Source organism: Chlorocebus sabaeus, chromosome 15 (genome assembly GCF_047675955.1).
Source record: "Chlorocebus sabaeus isolate Y175 chromosome 15, mChlSab1.0.hap1, whole genome shotgun sequence".
In the NCBI taxonomy this organism is placed as follows: Eukaryota; Metazoa; Chordata; class Mammalia; order Primates; family Cercopithecidae; genus Chlorocebus; species Chlorocebus sabaeus.
Window position 1 is genome coordinate 472,501 of NC_132918.1, and position 20,465 is coordinate 492,965.

A 20,465-nucleotide genomic window follows, 5' to 3' on the forward strand; every position below is an offset into this window, starting at 1 on the left:
AATCTAGGCTGACTGCCCTCTAGATCTGCTGGCACAGCTGTCACCTTTGGTGTTTTCCTTTACTGCTTTTCTGGGTTACAGCCATTGTTTCTTGAATTCTAATGCCTCCTCCTTTCTTTGTTCACTCCACAGTTTTGCTGAAGTACATCCCCAATACCTTAAGAAAGTAATATAAGAAAAGGCACACGGGTAGCAACTTAGTCCCTACATGCCTGAAAAGGTCTTTCCTCCACATTTACACTTGATTTAGCAATTCTCTCAGCTCTTGAAAGCACTGCTGTAAGTTCCTCTAGCATCCAATGTTGCCACTGATTTCAATGCCATTCTGTTTCATACAGCTTTAAAGGGATCCTATTTTCATTCTTTTCTCCACTCCCTCATCATCTCCTTCCCTAAGCTTTTAGGATCTTTTCTTTTCCTCAGTGTTGTGACATTTCCTTGTTTGTTTTTTCTATCATTAGTTTTGCTGTGCATTTAGAAAGCCCTTTCAATCTAGAAATGTGTGGCACTAAAGTGCTGGGAAATTTTCTTGTATTCATTATTAATAATCATCTCTGTTTGCTTTGCTTTTTCTTGAACTCAAATGAGTCAGATACTGGAACTTTCAAACTGATCCCTCATCTTATGCATTCTGTATTATCTATCTTTGTCCTTTCATTTATTTTCGTAACACTTCCCTTACTATTTTATAACTCTGGAGGTTTTTTCAAAGCAAATTATAGTATGGTGGAAAAAAATCAAAGCAATATCTTCAATAAGGAAATGGCTAAATTACGGTACATCCATTCTGTGTGGTCATCAAAGAATGAAAACTATATACACTGATATGTTTCAAGACATGTCACCTTAAAAACTTGTTACTGCATCCATTAAAGTACAGAGAAAAAATTTAAAATGTCTGGCTACAGAAAAATAGAAGAAAATGGATTTAATTCTTTCAACGAATATTGACTAGGCACCCACTTGTTGCCAGGCACTATTCTAAATGCTGAGGATGTGGTAGTCAGCACGAAAGTCCTCTTGGCATTTAGCTGGGGAAAGAGCATAACTGGAAGTGACAGCAAGTTAAGCGAAGTATTTTTTTTTCCCCAAGATACAGGCAAGCTTTTTCAGGCAGAAGAGATGGGAGTAAAAGATAAAAGTAGAAGGTACTAGAGACAGAAGCAATAACTGAGTGTACCAAGTCATGGGAGAACTTCATTTAGATAGTCAAGAGTATAAGCTAAGGCAGAGAAGATGAGGATTCATATCCAAACATCTTGATTTGCTTTAAAAAATGGGAGCAGGGTATTATATGAGTTTTGCAAAGGAATGGGAAGTTTGGCCTTCAGTAGAAAATACGCATTTTGAAAGAGTCAATCAAAGGGACTCTAACAGGGAGAAAAATAATAGAATAGTTCCCAGCAGCAAGTATCCAGTTAAGTTACAGTGGAGCATTTGCAGCTGGCTCAGTAAGCATTGTTTAATTTCGCCAACCATTAAGGTAGTCCAATTATCTGGGACCACAAACAAACAAACAAAAAATAGTGAGGATAATCCACTGTACTTCATGTGATCTGTTTCTGCCTTTTACACTTAAATAATCCTAGAGTCATTGGTAGTGTGCCAGAGGGTACACACAATCAAGAGATAAACGTATCTTTCCTTGTTCATCATTTTATTTGAAAGTAATCACATTGATTTTCTATTACCGACGTAACAAATTACCACAAATTTAGTGGCTTTTAAATAACCCCATTTATTATTTCAATTATGAAGGTCAGAAGTCCAAACGGCTGAAATGAGTCCCCTGCATAAGATCTCACAAGGCCAAAACTGACAAGGGTCAGCAGATCTGTGTTCCTTACTCAAGGCTCTAGAAAGAGTCTGCTTCCAGGCTCATTTAGGTTGCTGGTCAAATTCAGTTTCTTGCGGTTGTAGGCCCTGAGGTCTCTGTTTTGTTTCCTTGCTGACTGTCAGCCAAGGGCCCATCTTTGCTCCTAAAGGCTGCCTGCATTCCTTCTCATGCTTTCCAGTGGTCCTCTCCAGCAACAGAGGGTTAGGTCCTTCTTACAACTCAAATTTCTGTCACCACATCTCCCTGCTTCCGCCTCCAGCTAGAGAAAGTCCTCTGTTTTAAAGGGCTCATGTGATTAGAACGATTAGAATGGGCCCACTAGGATAATCCCTTATTTTCAAGTCTGTAACCTCATTAGATTCACAAAATCCCCTTTATCATGTGACATAACATATTTGCAAGGGATTAACATGTTACGTGATCATGTAACATAGCATGTAACATAGCATGTTACATGATCATGTAGCATATTTGCAAGGGATTAGAGCATGAATGTTTTGGGGAGAGCTCACTCTGCCTACCAGAGTAACTAAACCTTTCTAGCTTCTCCCCAAACACTATGAAGCAGTGAAGGAAGAGGCCATAACAGGAGGAAAAATGGAGGTAGAGAGAGCCAATCAATAGACTCAGGTTGTTGGAAAATCGTAACACTAAGGGACTGCCAAGGATGGGAAAGACTTGCTTTGATATCTTGGTTACCAGAGAAAATGCTGCATCATGTTTCTGAATTGACATATTTGATTATGTTTCTGACAGTCACAAATCCATCCCTCTCCCCTCATATCTCCAGTTTTCTTAGAAGCTGAAGATGGTAGGACATGGACTCATTTAAAATTATGTCGATAATTAATATGCAGTATGTTTGGACCCATCTCCACTGATTTTCTTTAAGTAATCATTTTATTTTAGTTTTGAGATGGAGCCTTGCTCTGTCCCCCAAGCTGGAGTACAGCGGTACAATCTCAGCCAACTGTAACCTCCGCCTCCTGGGTTCAAACGATTCCCCTGCCTCAGCCTCCCGAGTAGCTGGGAATACAGGTAAGCACCACCATGCCAGCTAATTTTTGTATTTTTAATAGAGACGGCATTCCTCCATATTGGCCAGGCTGGTCTCGAACTCCTGACCTCAAGTGATCTGTCCACCTTGGCTTCCCAAAGTGCTGGGATTACAGGTGTGAGACACCACGCCCGGCCTCCACTGATTATTTAGCAATATTTTAAGTCTCAAGGGTTTGTCTTGGCCTACAACTTGACAAGGAGCTCAGGGCTACTATCCCTTGGTCTGAGACAGTCAGGAGACAAAGTATATTTTACTGCAAGTACCCATATATGCTTTTTCCAAAACGAGTTTTCTTTTTGATGTATAAGAGCAAATACTGTGGTAAAAAGTTAAAAAATACAAAGTTATGTATACTTCAAACTAAAAGATATCCCATGTCCTGTCTTATCTATAATCACACAATCTATTCCCAAAGGGATAATCACTGCTATTACCCGTACAGACTTTTAAAACGCGTATTTCCTTTGTGGAAATGGGAATATGCCATGTTGACCTGCTTTTCTGACTCTCTCTCTCTCTCTGAGGCCTCCCTGGAAGATGAGCAGATCCCAGCACCATACTTCCTGTAAAGCCTATAGAACTGGGAGCCAATTATGCCTCTTTTCTTTATAAATGAGCCAGTCTCAGGTATTTCTTTATAGCAATTCAAGAATGGCTTCACACAACACCCTTGCATAAGTAGGGACAGATATATGCATATGCAAATTTGTAGAATATATTTTTAGATAAGGAATTCTGGGCTAAAGGGAGTGTTTATTTAAAAATTTGACAAAGCAAAAGACACAAAACAGTGAATACTATGGCTCCACTTCTAGCAAAAAAACTCACGTGAAGTCAGGTACACAAGCAGGAAGAAGTACAGAACAGTGGTTCTCAATTTTGCCCTCGAGGGGACATTTGAAAACGTCTGGAGACATTTTTAGTTGTCACAACTAGGGAGATGCTACCACATCTAGTTGGTAGAAGCCAGGGATGATGCTAAAGAACCTGTGATGCATAAGACAGCTCCCTCCCTCAGACACAGCCAAGAATTATCCAGACGAAAATTTCAAGAATGCTCAGGTTGATAAACTCTGGTCTAGGATTAAAACATGACATTGCCCACAGCAGCTTTCTCGGAAGCATGGAGGGCAACTCTAATCTAGACTTTTGTTTGCTGGGATTTTGACAATGAACACTCACTAGTTTAAATAACACCTCATAGACAACGATGGTTCAGATGAAATCAATCCCTGTGGTTTCTCAGGCTGCTTCTATACCTTGGGGACAAATTCTGAAAGCTACCTGAATCTTCTCTTCAGCAGGTTAATCTCAGACAGCTCTTTCAAAAGTTCTTCATAGGAAATAATTTCAAGTCAGTTCACCAATCTGATTGCTACCTATGAAGAACACGGTCCTAAGTGCTGAAGAGCAAACTCTAATTTTTTATTCTGACCGGTGAAAAGTGGAATTATCCACCACCTGTCCCATTCTACATGCACTGGCTCACATTCAGCCTATTAAAACATTGGTTTTCCAAACCTGCTGCAGTTAATTTACATTTTCTCCATCCCATACTAGTACAATTGCCTTGTAAGTCTTTTTAAAATATATATACTTTATAGCATGCATTTTGGGAGTGGGTAGGCCTGGGAAGGAAGCAAGCAGGGAACACACTGCAGTAATAGGACTTTTAAGTCTTAATGCAATAAACTGAAAGGCCTGATTAACTACCCTTACTCCCCTGAGAAGTATACCACCATATAGTGTTATAGATGGTATTACAAGTAATACCAATTGTAACACAATCAGGTTACAATTTTGAGTTATATTTCCATCCAGAGGAGACATTCTCACTACACGCCTTGGATGCTGGTGATACTGAAATCCTATCACTAATGCACTGAAAAACTCACCTAATAGAGTGAGTTTAGACTCATTAATTTCACTCATTTCAACAAACATACAGTGAGTGCTTAAGACACTATGCTGATCAATGAGATCAATAAAAGCAAGATGTGAACTACTCAGAAGACTTTATAGCCTACCACCTTCTGCTGGGATTACCTTACTGAAGGACCCCCTTTATCTAACAACCTTCATCTGACACTTGATTTCAACCTGCAGAACTCCATATAATGCTGTGTTTTATAAAGAAAGCCTAGGTGTAAATTATTCCTACAACCTTTCAATCCCTTTTCCCCTCTGGGGGCCACTCTAAGTGCTAGGTAAATGTTTAAAGAATAAATGCACCAAACTGCCACTACCACATACAATACACCTGCAGGCAAACACCTGTAAGAGGGCTTTTATTCCCTGCATCACGGAAAATATTAAATGGCAATAACTTTTTAAATTATTATTATACTTTAAGTTCTAGGATATATGTGCACAACGTGCAGGTTTGTTACATAGGTACACATGTGCCATGCTGGTTTGCTGCACCCATCAACTCATTTACATTAGGTATTTCTCCTAATGCTATCCCTCCCCCAGACCCCCAGCCCCCGACAGGCCACGGTGTGTGATGTTCCCCGAAGTGGCAATAACTCTTAAGCGTAACCCCAAACAAAAGTGAATTCACAAAGGCATAAGGCACAAGACACACACGGTAAGATTAGACAACTCTTTACCACATGGACAATAAATTATACAAACAATAAAGATAGATTCAACGATGCACACTGAAGGTGAAGAAATGGTGAAGACGAACTTAAATTCCCAATTAAAATTATAATTTCCCCACGCATATTCTCATGTCACTTCCACCTACCCAGGGGACAGCTCCAACATAAGAGAAGGCTGGGGGCTCCCAAGTGCGGAATCCTCAGCAGAAACCCCGCAGGGCCGTCGGTGCTCCGCCGCCTCGCCACGCCCCCGCACAGGCCGCTCACTCCTCCAACGCCCACCCTCCCGGGAAACCCCTGGAGGCCTCCGCTCCGACGCAGCGAGGGCAGAGCGCTTCGAAGAAAGGCAGGGGAAGAGGGAGGCAAGTGGGCGGGGAACTAGCCTATCCCGACCCCGCAAGTCCATTCCTACAGAAAAGCGGCGACCAGCAATCCCGGGCTCAGAACGCCGCCCGCGAGGGTCCCGGGCCTGGGCCCCAAGGGCCACGCAGGCCGACCCCCGCCCCTTCCTCAAGCCGTTAGCCCCGCGGCCCCACCCCTCAAGGCCGGCCGCGCCCCGCCCCGTTCGCCCCATGCCGCTACCCCAGCCGGCCGTGGCCCCGGCCACCTTCTAGCTGCAGTGGGCCCGGAGCTGCCAGCCGCGTCCGGAAGGCCGAGGAACCGGGCTTCCATACCTGCACTTTCCTCCGCCCTGCTGTGTTCTGCCGGTGATGGGCCGCCATCTTGCATGTTGACACTCCGACGTCACTTCCGGAGGTGGCTCAGACCGGGCGGATGTTCTGCCCGTTTCCCTTTGGCCAAGGGTTAGTGGCGGGTCTGAAGGTAGACAGGATCTGTGTTTCCTAGGTGCTGTTCGTTGCTGCATGGCCGGTAGCCATGTGGTGAGGTAGATGCACCTAAAAACAAAATCATTGTGCAAGTATAATGCTGATGGGGAGAGAGCCACTTTTCAGGTCTGAGTGAGCAATCCAAATCCACTTCTATGTGGCCCTAGACCCTGGCTTGCTCTCTTTTCCAGGCCCTCCCCGAGAGGTCCAAGCGAAACGAAAGCACTGAAAGAATTAACAGTGCAAGACATGGCGCTGGACGATCTCCTAACCCTTTCTAGGCAAGCAGGGGAACCAAGTGATTTACTATTAAGTACCTAAAAATGCGGAGAATTGTATCTTGGCCTCAAAGGGGGAAGAATAGAAGTCCTTCAAAGGAGGTTGCCTCCATCTTCAGGAAGAGCAAATAATCCATTTAAATTAAAAGGATAAAAAGTAGGGCCATGAAAAAGAACGAGATCATGTCCTTTGCAGGGACATGATGGAACTGGAGGCTGTTTCCTTAAGCAAACTAACAAAGGAACAGGAAACCAAATACCGCGTGTTCTCGTAAGTAGGAGCTAAATGATGAGAACGCATGGACACAAAGAGGGGGACAACACACACTGGGGCCTTTTGGAGGGTGGAGGGTGGGAGGAGGGTGAGGATCAGGAAAAATAACTAATGGGTACTAGGCTTAATACCTGGGTGACAAAATAGCCTGTACAACAAACCCCCATGACATAAGTTCACCTGTATAACAAACCTGCACTTGTATCCCTGAACTTAAAAGTTCAAAAAAAAAAAAAAAAAAAAAAAAAAGACAAAAAGATGTTACAGGAACGTGAAAACGGTACATCAGCTAAAATTGTTCCCAGAGACAACTCAGTTCCAAACTCTGAACTGAAAACCCAGTTCTAGTTTAAATCATCTCTTATACTAGAACAGTTAGGTCCTTCTGGGGGAAAGTGTTGTTTTCACTGACACCAATTATAGGAGCTGAGGGTAATCAGGCCCTCTCTAGTGAAACTGAATCCTATAGAACTACACTGTGGGATATAGCATTTGATGTTGTATCTGCTAGTCATCTGTGGCTCTTGAGCACTTGAAATATAGCTAGTTCCAGTTGAAATACGTAGTTGTAAACTACCCCCAAATTTCAAAGACTAGTTTGAAGAAAAGAATGTAAAATATCTCAATAATTTTTTGTAAAATTGATTCCATGTTGAAATGATGTTTGGGAGTATATTAGGCTAAATAAAATTTATTATTAAATTTTGTCATATGGATATTAGAATATTTCAAATTACATCTGTGGTCACAAATTTCTGTTGCATAGTGCTAGTATATAAGTAATGCTTAGAAAAGTTGTCTTGACAAATACTTGTTCTTATTAATAAAGAAATGTGAATTAGAGGAGTAAAAATTGTGATGGCAGAAAGCTTCTTAAGCAAAACTGGCAGTGATAACTTGTAAGTAAATTACTGCATCATTACAGGCTCACTCATTCACTGATTCATGTATTCATTCATTTAACAAAATATTATTTAGTACCTCATATATGCCAGGCACTATATTAGGTGTTGGGGAATCAGTGGTGAATGCACATAGTCATAGAACTTAGAGTCCCAGGATGAAACGGGAATTAATACAGAAATAAGTACTCTGAAGAAAGATGATTGTAAGACAGGAAGTATCTTGAGTCAAGAGTTAACTAGGCAAGGAGAGGGAACAGTCTGAGCAAAGATCTTGTAGCAGGAGAGAGCATGGAACATTACAGGAACTGAGGGTCAGGGCTCAGAGTACAGGAAGTGAAAGGAGTATGCAGAGTCCATACCCAGCAGGGTCTCTTAGACCAATGGGAAGCTGTTGAAATATAGCGAGGGAAAAAATGTGGTCTATATTTTAAAAATTGTTTAAGTGTCCATCGAGCACCTATGATGTGCAAAGTACCATACAGGTATGTTGCTCTGGACAATATGCCGGTACTTGCCAAAAATTGATTGTTATGTTGTAGACCTGCTTTGGACCTGAAGAATATTAAAGTAGTGAAGTTCTTTCAGTGGGCAGAATTTTCACCAGTATGTTTTGATGTTCACTTTGGCTGAAAGAAGAAATGGTCAATTCAGGGTCAGAGGATAATTTTTTGGCCAGTTTGTCAAAGACATGGGAAGAGCAAGATTGGGGAACTAGTGACAGAGAAGACTCCGGAAGAGATATAGTGATGGACCTCTCAGAATAAACCTTAAGAATCATATGGATGAAATGAACTGCTTTGTGATGAAACTCAGCCTTACTGCCTGCTCAGTGGAATAATGAAATAAATGGCAATGACAATGGCAATGGCAGCAGGATTGGAGCTATGCATGGGATCACCAAGCCACTCTGGGTGTTCAAGTCACTGAACACTGCTGAGTGTTCAGATCACCAAGCCACTGCTGGGTGTTCAGAAGCAGTGACCAATACCCCATGCTCTAAGAGGATCAGCCAGCCACATGTAGGCAAGTCCATTCCATTGGCCATTGGCCCTCTCCCATCATTGAGGGAGTTCTTATTTGTTCTCTCTGAAATATATTTATTCTAGATTGAGATTTGCTTCCCTTGCTTACTGTACTTCCACTGACACCACCATCTAGGGAATTAGTCAGTGCTTTAGACACTATCATTTTCTCTAACGCTATATTGCTTTTGACCAAGAAATTCACTCTACAATGGAAGAAGTAATGCAATGGGCTATTGCCCATAGAATTTATTGGCCTAATTGTGTACTCAATCACTGAGGAGTATCTTGTCTTATTGAAGACATATTGAAGACTGAGTTATGGTGCCTTCTGGGAGATAACCCTTTTTGATACTGTCCTGTAGGATGCAGTATATGCTCTGAACTACTGTCCAATATTCAGCACTCTTTTTTCCTGTTCCTTTTATCTATTACTGTTTAGCCGCCCGCAAAATGTAATGGTTTAAAACAGTTGCAACACTTACTTTACTTCTAAATCTGTAATTTATGCAGAGCTTGGTGGGAACAGATTGTCTCTGTTCCACTATCCACTTCACATCAGCAGGGGCAGCTAAAAGATTGAGGCTGGAATCATCCGAAGACCCCTTTTCTTACATGTCTGGTGACTGATACTGGTGTTGACCTAGTCCTTAACTGAAGCTGTGGCTAGAACACCTATTCATGATCTTTCCACAGCACTGTTTGGTTCCTCACAATATGCTGAGTTCCAAGGATGAGCATCCGAAAGAAGAAAAATCTGGTTGGAAGCTATAATGCTTTTTCTAACTCCCAGTGGAAGTCATGCAGTGTCACTTTAAGCCACAGTCAATTCATTAGAACTTAGTTACTAAGGCCGTTGGTGGTTTTGTTTTTGTTTTTGTTTTTTTTGAGGCGGAGTCTCGCTCTGTCGCCCAGGCTGGAGTGCAGTGGCTGGATCTTAGCTCACTGCAAGCTTCACCTCCCGGGTTTACGCCATTCTCCTGCCTCAGCCTCCTGAGTAGCTGGGACTACAGGTGCCCACCACCTCGCCGGGCTAGTTTTTTTGTACTTTTTAATAGAGACGAGGTTTCACTGTGTTAGCCAGGATGGTCTCGATCTCCTGACCTCGTGATCCGCCCGTCTCGACCTCCCAAAGTGCTGGGATTACAGGCTTGAGCCACTGCGCCCGGCCAGATGACTCCTTTTTTTATGAAGTGTCAATAAATTTGTGGATGTATTTTTTAATTGACACATAATAATTGTATATATATGGGGTACAGTGTGATATTTTGATACCTGTATACAATCTGTAATAATTGCTTTGGGAAAATTCAATATCCACTCTTCTAGCTGTTGGAAAATATAGAATAAGTTATTGTTAATCATAGTCACCCTACAGCGATATAGAACACCAAAAATTATTCCTTTTGCCTACCTGTAATTTTATATATGTTAACCAACCTCTCTCTATATAATCCTCTCCTTTACCCTTCTCAGCCAGTAGTTACCACTATTCTGTTCTCTACTTCTCTGAGATCAACTTATTTATCTTTCACATATTGTTGGGAACATGCAGTATTTATCTTTCTGTGCCTGACTTATTTCACTTAAGATAATGACCTCCAGTGCTATCCATGTTGCTGCAAATGACAACATTTTATTCATTTTTATGACTGAATAGTATTTCGTTGTGTATATGTACTACATTTTCTTTATCCATTCTTCTTTTGATGGACACTTAGGTTGACTCCATATCTTGGGGGCTGTGAATAGTGCTGCAGTAACTATGGGAGCACAGATATCTCTTTGACATACTGATTTCCTGTTCTTTGGGTAGCAGTGGGATTGCTGGATCATATGATAGTTGTAGTTTTAGTTTTTTGAGAAATCTACACACTGTTTTCCGTAACGGTTGAACTAATTTACATTGCTATCAATAGTGTATGAATTCCCTTTTCTCTGCACCCTTACCCTCTGCATTTGTTTTTGTCTTTTTCATAATAGCCATTCTAACTGGAGTGAGATGATATCTCATCGTGGTTTTGATTTGTATTTCCCTGATGATTAGTGATGTTGAGCATTTTTTTCATGTATTTGTTGACCATTTATATGTCTTCTTTTGAGAAATGTGTATTCAGATCATTTGCCCATTTAAAAATTATTGGGGTTTTTTTTGCTATTGAGTTGTTTGAGTTTTTTGTACTTCCTGGATATGAATTCCTGGTTGGATGAACACTTTGCAAATATTTCCTCTCATTCTGTAGGCTGTCTCATTCCTCTATTGATTGTTTCCTTTTCTGTGCAGAAGCTTTTTAGTTTGATATAATCCAATTTGCCTATATTTGGTTTCGTTGCCTGTGCTTTTGAGGGCTTATCCATCAAATCTTTGCCCAGGCCAATGTCCTGAAGCATTTCTCCTGTATTATCTTTTAGCAGTTTCATAGTTTTGGGTTTTATATTTAGGTTTTTAATCCATTTCGCATTGATTTTTGTGTAAAGTGAGACATAGGGAGTCTAGTTTCTTTCCTTTTCATATGGGTAGTCAGTTTTCCCAGCACCATTTATTGAAGAGACTGTTCTTTTCCCAATATGTTATAGGGCCTTTGTTAAAAATCAGTTAATTGCCAGGCATGGTGGTACATGCCTGTAGTCCCAGCTACTTGGAAGGTTGACATAGGAGGATTGCTTAAGCCCAGGAGTTTGAGGCCTGCAGTATACTATGATTGTGAGTGGTCACTGCACTCTAGCCTGGGAAACACAGCAAGATCCAGTCTTAAAAAAAAAGAAGGGTTGGGGGGTGGTGGGGGACTGGGTGCAATGGCTCACAACTATAATCCCAGAACTTTGGGAGGCTGAGGTGGGTGGATTTCTTGAGCCCAGGAGTTTGAGACCAAACAGGGCAACATGGCAAAACCCAGTCTTTATCAAAAAAAGCAAAAATTAACCGGGGATGTTGGTGCACACCTGTAGTCCTAGCTACTCGAGAGTCCTAGCTACTCGAGTGGGAGGATTGCTTGAGCCTAGGAGGTTGAGATTACAGTGAGCAGAGATCACATCATTGCACTTCAGTCTGGGTGACAGAGCAAGACCCTGTTTCAAAAAAACAATTAGTTTGCTATAAATACATGGATTTATTTCTGGGTTCTCTATTCTGTTCCATTGGTCAATGTGTCTTTTCTAATGCCAGTACTATGCTGTTTTGTTTACTATAGCTTTGTATAGTATATTTTGAGGTTAGTGTGATGCCTCCAACTTTGTTCTTTTTGCTCAGGATTGCTTTGGCTATCTGGGGTTGTTTGTAGTTCCATATGAATTTTAAGATTATTTTTTCTATTTCTATGAAGAATGTCATTGGTATTTTGATAGGGATTGCATTTAATCTGTAGATCACTTCGGGTAGTTTGGTCATTTTAACAATATTAATTTAATATATGAACATTAATGTCTTTCCATTTTTGTGTATGTCCTCTTCAATTTATTTCATCAGAGTTTTATAATTTCCTTCCCTCCCTCCCTTCCTTCCTTCTTTCCTTCCTTCCTCCCTTTCTTTTTGCGACACAGCCTCACTCTGTTGTCCAGGCCGGAGTACAGTGGCATGATCTCGGCTCACTGCAACCTCCACTTCCCAGATTCAAGTGATTCTCATGCCCCAGCTTCCTGAGTAGCTGAGATTACAGGCCCATGCCACCACACCCAGCTAATTTTTGTATTTTTAGTACAGACAGGGTTTTGCCATGTTGACTAGGCTGATTTTGAACTGTTGGCCTCAAGTGTTCCTCCTGCTTAAGCCCCCCAAAGTGTTGGGATTACAGGAGTGAGCCACTGTGCCTGGCCTCTACTGATTTTTGTATATTGATTTTATATACTACAATTTTATGAATTTGTTCATCAGTTCTGAGAATTTTTTGATGAAGTCTTTAAGTTTTTGGTATATAAGATCATATCATCTGCAAATAGTGACAATTTGACATTTTCTTTCCAGCTTGGATGCCCTTTATTCTTTAATCTTTCCTAAATGCTCTGGCTAGTATTCTCCATACTAAGTTGAGTAAGAGTGGTGAAAGTGGATATCTTTGTCTTTTTCCAGTTTTTAGAGGAAAAATTTTCAACTTTCTCCTGTTTAAGATGATATTAGCTGTGGGTTTGTCATATATGGCCTTTATTGTGTTGAGGTATGTTCTTTTTGTACTTACTTTTTTGAGAATTTTTATCATGAAAGGATGTTGAATTTTATCAAATGCCTTTTCTGCATTGATTAAGATGATCATTTGGTTTTTGTCCTTGATTCTGTTAATGTGATGTATCTTTTGTTTATTGATTTGCATATGTTGAATCATCCTTGCATTCCTGGAGTAAATCCCACTTGATCATCGTGTGTAATCCTTTTGATATGTTGTTGGATCTGCTTTGCTCATATTTTGTTGAGAATTTTTACATCTATGTTCATCAGGGATATTGGCCTGTAGCTTTCTTTTTTTTGTTGTGTTTTTGCCTGGTTTTGGCATTAGGGTAATGTTGGGGTTGTAGAATGAGTTTGGAAGAATTCCCTCCTCTTTAATTTTTTGGAATAATTTGAGAGGAATTGGTATTAGTTATTTAAATGCCTGGTGCAATTCAGCAGTGAAGCCATTGGTCCCAGGCTTTTCTTGGTTGGGAGACTTTTTATTTCTCCCTCAATCTCATTACTTGCTATTGATTTGTTCAGGTTTTCTCTTTCTTCCCAATTCAATTTTGGTAGGTTGCATGTGTCCAGGAATTCATTTCCTCCAGGCTTTTCATCTTGTTGGCATATAGTTGTTTCATAATAGTCTCTAATGATCGTTTGTATTCCTGTGGTAACAGCTGTTTTTTTTAATTTCTGATTTTATTTATTTGGGTTGTTGCTCTCTTTTATTTAAATTAGTCTAGTTAGTGGTTTGTTGATTTTATCTTTTCAAAAAACTTTTTGTTTTGTTGGTGTGTATTTTTTTGTCTCAGTTTCATTATTTCTGCTCTCATCTTTATTATTTATTTCCTTATGCTAGTTTTGAGTTTTGTTGGGTCTTGTTTCTGTAGTTCCCTGACGTGCATCATTAGTTTGTTTATTTTTAATCTTTCTGCTTTTTTGATGTAGGCATTTATTGTCATAAACATTCCTCTTAGTAATGCTTTTGATGTGTCCCATTGGTTTTGGTATGTTGTGTTTCTGTTTTCATTTGTTTCAATAAATTTTTAAACGTCCTTCTTAATTTCTTCATTGACACGTTTATCATTCAGGAACATGTTATTTACTTTCTATGTGTTTGCACAGTTTCCGAAGTTTCTGTTATTATTGATTTCTAGTTTTATTTCATTGTAGTCAGAAAAGATGCTTGATATGGTTTTGATCTTAAAAAATGTGTTGAGACTTGTTTTTAGGGCTAACATATGGTCTATCTTGGAGGATGTTCTATATGCTGATGAGAAGAATGTGTGTTCTGCAGCTGTTAGATAAAATGTTCTGTAAATGTCTGTTAGGTCCATTTGGTCTATATTGCCGTTTAAATCTGATGTTTCTTTGTTGATTTTCTGTCTACATTATCTGGTCAAAGCTGAGAATGAGGTATTGAAATCCCCAACTTAATTGTATTGGAGTCTGTCTTCCCTCTAGATCTAATGATATTTGCTTTGTATATCTGAGGGTATATATATTTAAAATTGTTATACCCTTTTACTGAATTGATCCCTTTATTATTATATAATGACATTCTTTTTCTCTTTTTACAGTTTTTGACTTAAAGTAAAAAGCTCTTGCTTGTTTTTGGTTTCTGTTTGCATTTACATTTGGCATTTTAAAAATTATTTTTATTTTTAACTTTTGTAGGTACATGGTAGGTGTATTCATTTATGGGATATATGAGATCTTTTGGTACAGGCATGCAATGCATGGTAATCACATCATAAAAAATTGGGTATCCATCTCCTCAAGCAGTTATCCTTTTTGTTTTTTGCATTTATCCTTTTTATTACAAGCAATCTAATTATACTCTTTTAATTATTTTTAAATGTACAATTAAAGTATTACTAACTATAGCCCCCCCTATTGTGCTATCAAATACTGACTGTCCTATTCATTCTTTCTAATTTTTTTTTGTACTCATTAGACATCTCTACCTCCCCCCACCCCCAACTACCCTTCCTGGTTTCTGGTAACCATTCTTCTATTCTCTATATCCATGAGTTCGATTGCTTTGATTTTTGGATCCCACAAGTAAGTGGGAACATAGGATTCTGGGTTTTTTGTTTTTGATTTTGTTTTTGTTTTTGTTTTTGGCTGTATAGTACTTCACTGTGTGTAAGTATCACATTTTCTTTATCCATTCATCTGTTGATGGACACTTAGGTTACTTCCAAATCTTGGCTATTGTAAACAGTGCTGCAACAAACATGGGAGTGCAAATGTCTCTTTGATATACTGATTTCTTTTCTTTTGGATATATACCCAGCAGTGGGATTGCTGGATCATATGGTAGCTCTATTTTTAGTTTTTTGAGATTGCTAAATGATTCTCTATAAAGGTTGTACAAATGTGCCTTCTTACCAACAGTATATGAGGGTTCTCCCTTCTCTTCATCCTTGCTAGCATTTGTTATTGCCTGACTTTTGGATAAAAGCCATTTTAACTGGGGGTGAGATAATATCTCATTGTAGTTTTGATTTGCATTTCTCTGATAATTAATGATGTTGAGCACTTTTTCACATGCCTGTTTGCCATTTGTATGTCTTGTTTTGAGAAATGTCGAGTCAGACCTTTTGCTTGTTTCTTTTTTCTTTTTTTTTTTTTTCTGAGACGGAGTTTTGCTCTTGTTGCCTAGGATAGAGTGCAATGGCATGATCTCAGCTCACCGCAAACTCTGCCTTCCAGGTTCAAGTGATTCTTCTGCCTCAGCCTCCCGAGTAGTTGGGATTACAGGTAAGTGCCAGCAAGCCCGGCTAATTTTGTACTTTTAGTAGAGACAGGGTTTCTCCGTGTTGGTCAGGCTGGTCTCGAACTTCTAACCTCGGTGATCATCCTGCCTTGGCCTCCCAAAGTGCTGGGATTACAGGCATGAGCCACTGCACTCAGACCTTTTGCTCATTTCTTGATCAGATTATTAGATTTTTTTTCCCCTATAGAAGTGTTTGAGCTCCTTATATGTTCTGGTTATTAACTTCTTGTTATGTGCATAGTTTTCTAATATTTTCTCCCACTCTTTGTGTTGTCTCTTCACTTTGATGATTGTTTCCTTTGCTGTGCAGAAGCTTTTTAACTTGATGTGATCCCATTTGTTCATTTTTGCTTTGGTTGCTTGTGCTTATGACATATTGCTCAAGAAATTTTTGCCCAGATTAATGTCCTGGAGTGTTTCTCCAATGTTTTCTTGCAGAAATTTCATTGAGATTTCTTTTTTATATTTTTTCACTTTCAGTCTATGTGTGTCTTTACAAGTGAAGTGAGTTTCTTATAGGCAGCATACAGTTGGCGCTTGGTTTGTTTGGGGTTTTTTTTTTTTTGGAGATGGAGTCTTGCTCCGTCTCTCAGGCTGGAGTGCAGTGGCACAATCTTGGCTCACTGCAACCTCTACCTGCTGGGTTCAAGTGATTTTCCTGCCTTGGCCTCCTGAGTACCTGGGACTACAGATATACCTGGGACTACAGACTACAGTACCTTGGACTACTGAGTACCTGGGACTACCACCATGCCCAGCTAATTTTTATATTTTTGGTAGGGACAGGTTTCACCATGTTGGCCAAGCTGGTCTCAAACTCCTGACTTTAAGTGATCCTCCCGCCTCAGCCTCCCAAAGTGCTGGGATTACAGGCATGAGCCACTGTGCTTGGCCTGGGTCTTGTTTTTTTAATCCATTCAGCCAGTCTATATTATTTAATTGGGAAATTTAATCTATTTACATTCAAGGTTATTATTGAAATATGATATTTTTTCCTGTCATATTGTTAATTGTTTTCTGGTTGTTTTGAAATTCTTTGTTTTTTTTCTTCCTCTATTCATTTATCTTTGCAGTGATAAGGTTTGATTTATTTTTCTTTCTCATTTGTGTAGCTTTTCAACCAGTTGGTTTTGTACTTTTGTGTTTTCATGATGGTAGCTATCATCCTTTTGCTTCCAGGTGTAGGACTCCTTTAAGTATTTCTCGTAAGGATGGTATAGTGGTAATGAATTTCCTCAGTTTTAGTTTGGGGAAAATTTTATTTCTTCTGCATTTCTGAAGGGTAGTTTTATTGGGTTTGATATTCTTACTTGGCAGTTTTTTTCTTACAGCACTTTGAATATGTCATCCCATTCTCTCCTGGCCTGTAAGGTTTCTGCTGAGAAAAATGCTGTTAGTCTAATGGGGATTTTCATACATGTGACTTGACATTTTTTTCTTGCTGTTTTAAAAATTCTCTCCTTGTGTTTGACTTTTGACGGTTTGATTATAATGTGCTTCAGAGAGGACCTTTTTGAGTTGACTGTATTTGAAGATTTTTTAGTGTCCGGGATATAAATGTCCATATTTCTCCAAAGTCTTAGAAAGGTTTCAGTGATTATTTCATCAAATAGGTTTTCTATTCCTTTTTCATCTCATTTCCTTCTTAAACATTCAGAATGTGAATATTTGTTTGCTTAATGGTGTCCTGTAAGTACCGTAGGCTTCCTTTATTCTTTTTGAATTCTTTTTTCTTTTTTTAGTCTGACTGAGTTATTTCAAAAGACCTGTCTCCAAGTTCAGAAATTATTTTCTTCTTCTTTATCTAGTTTGTTGTTGAAGCTCTCTATTGTACTTTTTATTTCATTTGTGGAATTTTTTAGCTTCAAGATTTCTGTTTGGTTCTTTAAAAAAATAATATGTATTTCTTTGTTGAATTTCTCATTCAGAGCGTTAATGTTTACCTGATTTCATTTAATTGTCTGTATTTATCCTGTATCTTGCTGAGATTCCTTAGGCTTATTAGTTTCAGTTCCTTTTTAGGCATCTGATAGCTTTCATTTTGGGCAATGTGTTATTGGAGAATTATTGTGTTCCTTTGGTAGTGTTGTGTTTCCTTGTTTTCTTATGTTTCTTGTGTTCCTAGGTTGATATCTGTGCATCTAGTGAAACAGTCACCTCTCCCAATTTCATGGAGTAGCTTTGATTGGGAAAGACTTTTTTCCTGTAGTTGTGACCTATATATAGTGTTGATTGTGTAAGGTGCTTTGGCTTTGGTTCTGAGTGGGTGCAGTAGTGTAGTCTCCACACTTGATCTTAGACAAAAGGCTGAGAAGCAATAACAGTTATGTAGTCTCTGTGTGATTTTTGACAGCATCAGCAGTATTTGAGTGCCACAGTGGCATAGACTGGACATTTGTGGAGGCAATAGTGTAGTTTTGCTGGTGGTAAGTGTCCACTGGTGGTCAGTTCTTGGATTATGGGAGGGTGCTTACCTGGAGCAACAGCTTTACTGATTACAGGAGTGTCATTGCCAGCTGTGGTGGGCAACAGGTGGGCACTAGTCCCCGAGGAACACAGCATGTGATGTCTCTACCTCTGGAGGTGGTGGGATTAGCAGAGGTAGTGTGTGCTAGGTAAACCAGTCCGCAGTCCTTGGGGGACATATACACATGCTATATCTTCACTACTGGATGGGGTAGGGTTGCTGGCAGCAGTGGGTGCTAAGTGGGCAGGTCCTTGGTCCCTGGGGACTGTTTGAGGTACATGGTAGCTCTGCTGCTGGAGGGGGCAGGGTCTTCAGTGGTGACAGCCTCTAGGTGGGCTGATCTTTGGTCTCTAGGGGTGCCCATGCATAAGGCAGCCTCATCACTGGAGGGGATAGGGTTACTGGCAGCAGTGGGTACCAGGTGGCTGGGCATACACATTGGCTCCCTCACTCCTGAGTGTGACCTCCTTACTGTGCTGGACTATCTCCTTCTTGGATCACAGAGTGGTATGTGGGCTTTAGTGCTGGAGTCATGGCTCTACTGCTAGGTCTGGCTGGGATATTGGCACTCAGTCTTCTGTATGGGCATGGTGGAATGACCGCAGGGCCCCAGGGATATTGGAGATATAGGGGCCATTAGATCCTGGGGCAGGATGTACTTCGGCAGTGGCTTCTTTCCCAAAATGGTACCATGCCGTGACAGCTTAGGTCCCACGGAGTGTGCGGGAGAGGGCTCATTGTGTGTTTGTGGATTGTTGCAGGAAGTCAGGGACCCTGAACGGAGGAACCGGCTGGAGCCACAGCAGAGGAACATAAATTGTGAAGATTTCATTTTAGTATGGACATATATCAGTTCCCAAAATTCATACTCTTATAATTTCTTATGCCTGTCTTACTTTAATCTCTTAATCCTGTTATCTTCATAAGCTGAGGATGTACATCACCTCAGGTCCGCTGTGATGATTGCATTAACTATACAAATTGATTGTAAAACAGGTGTGTTTGAACAATATGAAATCAATGCACCTTGTAAATGAACAGAATAACAGTGATTTTCAGGGAACAAGGGAAGACAACCATAAGGTCTGACTGCCTGAGGGGTTGGGCAGAATACAGCCATATTTTTCTTCTTGCAGAGAGCCTATAAACGGACGTGCAAGTGGGGAAGATATCGCTGAGTTCTTTTTCCCAGCAAGGAATATTAATAATTAATACCCTGGGGAAGGAATGCATTCCTGGGGGGAGGTCTATAAACAGCAGCTCTGGGAGTATCTGTCTTATGCGGTTGAGATAAGTACTAAAATACGCCCTGGTCTCCTGTAGTACCCTCAGGCTTATTAGGGTGGGGAAGAAACCCCACCCTGGTAAATTTGAGGTCAGACTGGTTCTCTGCTCTCGAATCTTGTTTTCTGTTGTTTAAGATGTCTATCAAGACAATATGTACACAGCTGAATGTAGACCCTTATCAGGAGTTTTTGATTTGCTTTTGCCTTGTGATCTTTGCTTTGCCCTTTGCCTTGTGATCTTTATTGGCCTCAGAAGCATGTCATCTTTATTCTCCTTTTTGCCCTTTGAAGCATGTGACCTTTGTGACCTACTCCCTGTTCATACACCCCCTTCCCTTTTGAAGTCCTTAATAAAAACCTTTTGGTTTTGCAGCTCATGTGGGCATCACGGTCCTTCCGATATGTGATGTCACCCCCAGAGGCCCAGCTGTAAAATTCCTCTCTTTGTACTCTTTCTCTTTATTTCTCAGACTGGTCAACGCTTAGGGAAAATAGAAAGAACCTACGTTGAAATATTGGGGGTGGGTTCCTCCAATAGTGGAGATATTTTAAAACCACCACACTGCCATAGGCAAAATAAATAGATTTAGAAACAAAGGGATATTATACCTAATGATCCCCCACTTAAAACAATTTTTTAGACTTCCATTCTGTGAAATTCTGGGCTTTGGTGGTTTAGAGATTTTTTTCTAAGGAAAGGAGTTCCTCCAGCAAGAACTAAACAATGATTCCCTTGATTTGGAGCTGAGACTGCCATCTGACCATTTTCCATGTCATCTGTCATTGGATAAGCAAGAGAAGAGGAAGGTGAAAGAGAGGAAAAAAGTTATGGTATTGTTTGATGTGATTAAACTTATCATCAGGCAAAATAATAGTTTAGCTGGTATAATACCTTTAAACAGATAGATCTACCAAATGCTTGGATCCCTTAGAAATGAAGGTACTGACTGAAAGGAAAAGGAGCATGGAATCGCTGG

General features: G+C 40.1%; 2 protein-coding genes across 4 annotated transcripts in view; one reads left to right on the top strand and one right to left on the bottom strand.

Annotated features, from left to right (window-relative positions):
- Positions 1–6,244, bottom strand: part of WDR48 (WD repeat domain 48) — a 46,803-nt gene extending 40,559 nt beyond the window's left edge. For both annotated transcript variants that reach the window (XM_007971728.3, XM_037988438.2), the window contains exon 1: positions 6,178–6,244. In XM_007971728.3, coding sequence (XP_007969919.3) covers positions 6,178–6,225 — 48 coding nt within the window. In that variant the 5' untranslated portion in view covers positions 6,226–6,244. The remainder of the gene's footprint in view (positions 1–6,177) is intronic.
- A 62-nt stretch (positions 6,245–6,306) lies between these two features.
- Positions 6,307–20,465, top strand: part of SCN11A (sodium voltage-gated channel alpha subunit 11) — a 210,005-nt gene continuing 195,846 nt past the window's right edge. The window contains exon 1 of one of the 2 annotated variants that reach the window (XM_037988429.2): positions 6,307–6,389. The gene's annotated coding sequence lies outside the window, so the exon portion shown is untranslated. Of the gene's footprint in view, positions 6,880–20,465 lie in introns of both variants that reach the window. The other variant, XR_012095532.1, reaches the window with a different exon arrangement.